Source organism: Apis dorsata, unplaced genomic scaffold (assembly GCF_000469605.1).
Source record: "Apis dorsata unplaced genomic scaffold, Apis dorsata 1.3 scaffold_483, whole genome shotgun sequence".
Classification (NCBI taxonomy): domain Eukaryota; kingdom Metazoa; phylum Arthropoda; class Insecta; order Hymenoptera; family Apidae; genus Apis; species Apis dorsata.
Window position 1 is genome coordinate 35,643 of NW_006263718.1, and position 3,460 is coordinate 39,102.

General features: G+C 17.8%; 1 protein-coding gene across 2 annotated transcripts in view; it reads right to left on the reverse strand.

Annotated features, from left to right (window-relative positions):
* LOC102678814 (zinc finger protein 62 homolog) overlaps positions 1-3,460 on the reverse strand; it is a 10,583-nt gene that overhangs the window by 3,770 nt on the left and 3,353 nt on the right. For both annotated transcript variants that reach the window (XM_006620110.2, XM_031512597.1), the window contains exons 10-13: positions 2,994-3,067; positions 2,685-2,913; positions 2,423-2,595; positions 2,087-2,359 (exon numbers count right to left, since the gene is read on the reverse strand). In XM_006620110.2, coding sequence (XP_006620173.1) covers positions 2,087-2,359; positions 2,423-2,595; positions 2,685-2,913; positions 2,994-3,067 — 749 coding nt within the window. The remainder of the gene's footprint in view (positions 1-2,086; positions 2,360-2,422; positions 2,596-2,684; positions 2,914-2,993; positions 3,068-3,460) is intronic.

Consider the following 3,460-nt stretch of genomic DNA (forward strand, 5'->3'; position numbering starts at 1 on the left):
TTTTTTTTATTTTTATTCAAAATTAAATATATATAGTAGTTATACTTTTTTAACTTTATAATTTTTATAAAAAAAATTCATAATTAATAAGAAAGAAATGGAAATCAATATGAATTAAATTCATAATTAAAAACATGTATAATAATAAATAATTATAAAAAAATATATTTATAATTATTTAAATTAATAATATCAAATTTGGAATTTTTTATTATTAAAAAAAAATAATTACATTTATTGGTATCTGTATGTAATAATAAATATTAATAATCTATGACATCTTTTATAATTATATAAATTTAAGTTATATAAATTTCAATTTTTATAATAATTAAAAAGAATTATTAAGAATTTTTCTTTGCATCATAATATATCATAGATATAATATAACAATTGTAATGTATCATGATTAAGTTTCAAAAACTGAATTTATTAAATTATTTGCCGAATAAATTATCCAAATAATAAATTTATTTAATTAATATTTATACGATATAAAATAACGTTTAGATCAGTTATATACATTCAATTTTTTGATATGTGCTCATTATAAAATAAAAATGTATTACTGAATTACTTTTTAGGAAACTAAGATTTAAAACTATACAAGAAGTATGATGCCATTGGGATATATGTAATATGCAGATGTATGCTATATTTAATTTGTATTACTTCAAATTACAATTTCATTATTGAATATTATTATACATTTAACAAATATATGTATATTAATTCTTCACAAAAATATTTTTATATTAATTCACAAATTTAATAAAATTTAATAAAAATAACGATTATTGAAATAAAGATATTGTGTATCAAAATAAATAAAAGTAATAAAGATAGCAATAATAAGTAAAATTACAATAAAATATTAACAAATTAAGGCATTATTATAAGGCATTATTAATACATTTGTAAAACGTTTCTTTAGAGATTTTAGAGACTAAAATAAACACAAAAGTTAGTAAAAAATAGTTATAAAAATATATATGTAAAATGTATATGTATATATATATTTTATATGTATAATATTTATTATTGCTTATTTTTATAAGCAATTTAAATGTTAAATGTGATAAATAAATCTATCTTATTTTATCTGCATTACGCTGTCTAATGCAAATTTATTTATAAATAAATTTTATAAATCTTAATCATTTTTATATTTATGCATTCATTTTAATCTTTAAATTGATCTTCTAAAGCTATCCAAATATATTAATATTTTATACAAAATCTATAAAAATGAATTGAAAATTTGAAATATTAAATTAAACCATAATATTTAATATTATAATTTAAAATAAAAAAGAATAAAATAATAAAGAAGAATTTCTTATTTCTCTAAATGTAAATTTTTATGAATTTTATATGTAATAAAAACTATGTATTATTTAAATTTTTTTAAAAATAAAAATTATTTTAAATATTAATATTATATATATATTTTAATATATTAACTATGTTATATTTTATTTTAAAAGATTTTACTTAAATTGTATGACAAAAGTGAACAAATGATGAATTAACAAGTTAAATGTGATTATTTCTATTATTCAGTATAAGTATATTTCTAAGATATTTTCATATTAGAAATGCAAAAAAATATTCTAAATAAAAGTTATATAATATTGAAAAAATCATGATAATTGTTTAACTTTGAGATAATGAAGAATCTTAAATTGAAGAAACTTATGAAAGTTAAATTTTTAGATGAAACATTATATTTTTTATTGCATATTATTATAATTAATATTATATAATTAATAAAAGTATTCAAAAAGTCCCTACATATATTTTTTATAAGCTATTGAGTTATTAATTTTCAAAATTTATGTGCTGGTAACATTATTCAAGCGTTAATAGTAATAACTAACATTATTTAATAAATATTGAGAAGATTGCTCAGTGTCTATTTACGCACGCATGCGTAAAATAATTACAATATTTTTTTTTATATTTATATATATAAGTAGTTAAAACGTTCATATAATAAATATTTTAATTTAAAAAAAATTAAATTATAATTTCAATATTAGTTTAATTCTATTTATTATTAAAATAATTTATTCAAAATTATTACCTGTAATGCCTTCACAATTGCTTCTGCATCTGTTTGTACAGTTGAAATATTTTTCACTTTTGCATCCACTGTATTGGAAATATCAACATCTTTTATATCAGAATTTTGATTAACATGTACACTTAATGGTGTTGTTAATTCATCTTGTATTACGCCAGGATGAACTCTAATTTCTTGACCATCACTAAGTTGATTAACAAATTGACTTTGAGATAAAAGTTGTCTGGCATCTTGAATTGAAAGAGGAATTGGATTACCTTCTTCATCTGTAATCTGTAAATATGATTATTATTTATATTTTTATTATTATTTATCATTTTTAATATTTTGTTTTACCTGAAGTTGAAGATCAGATTCTGAAAGTTCTACATTTATTCGTTCATTTGAATTGCTATTTCCAGTATCATGATCTGGATTAGAAAGCATTCCATCATTATTTACACTTAAATGTGATAATGATTGATTTACATTTGTTTTTTCTTCTTTATTTCTCATCATTCCAGCATCAACTGATTTCAATAATAAAAAATATACAAATAAATAAACAAAATTAAATATAAATAATAAAGATACTATAAATTATTTTATATATTTTTACCGAAATGTAAAGTTCGAGATTGATTAGGATCATCTGGATCTTGGTATGAAACATATATAATTTGTTGAATACCATCTCCAGATGTATCATCTGTTGCAATAACCTGAGCCATTTGATCAGTTAATGATTGTTCATCAGATTCTTGAGAACTAGGTAAAATTTGCCATACTTCTCCAATTGGAGATCCTTCTATTTCATTTATTGTAGAAAGTTTGGTTTCTCTGTGTACCTACAAAAAACTCGATAATAATTCCATATTATTAAATTTTTTTATATGTATAATGAAATATATATTAATAAAATTCCTACTTTTTTGTGCTTTGTTAAGTTTGAACAATCTGCAAATGCTTTTCCACAAACATCACAAGAATAAGGTTTTTCACCTAATAAAAAAAAAAGTATAAAATAAATTTTTAGAATAAAGAATATTTTATAATTAATAGTACAACTGGGAAGGAATTAATTCTTTATAAAAAAATAAATTAAAAATAGAAAAAAAATGGAGTAAAATTTTGTTATTTGCGTTTTCGAAAAAATAGATTTATCTAATATATTCGCTTTAACTATTTCTTAATTTAATTAATATCTTAATTTAATATATAATATTCTTAATTTAATTAATATTTGTATTTTAAATTAACATATTTTACATGTCATTTTAAAAATTTTTTGAATGACAAAGATGATTAAGTTCAGAAATCTTATATCAAAAAATAATTAAGTCAAGATATAATTAAATGAATATATATCAAATAAATATTAAATATTCTTGATTT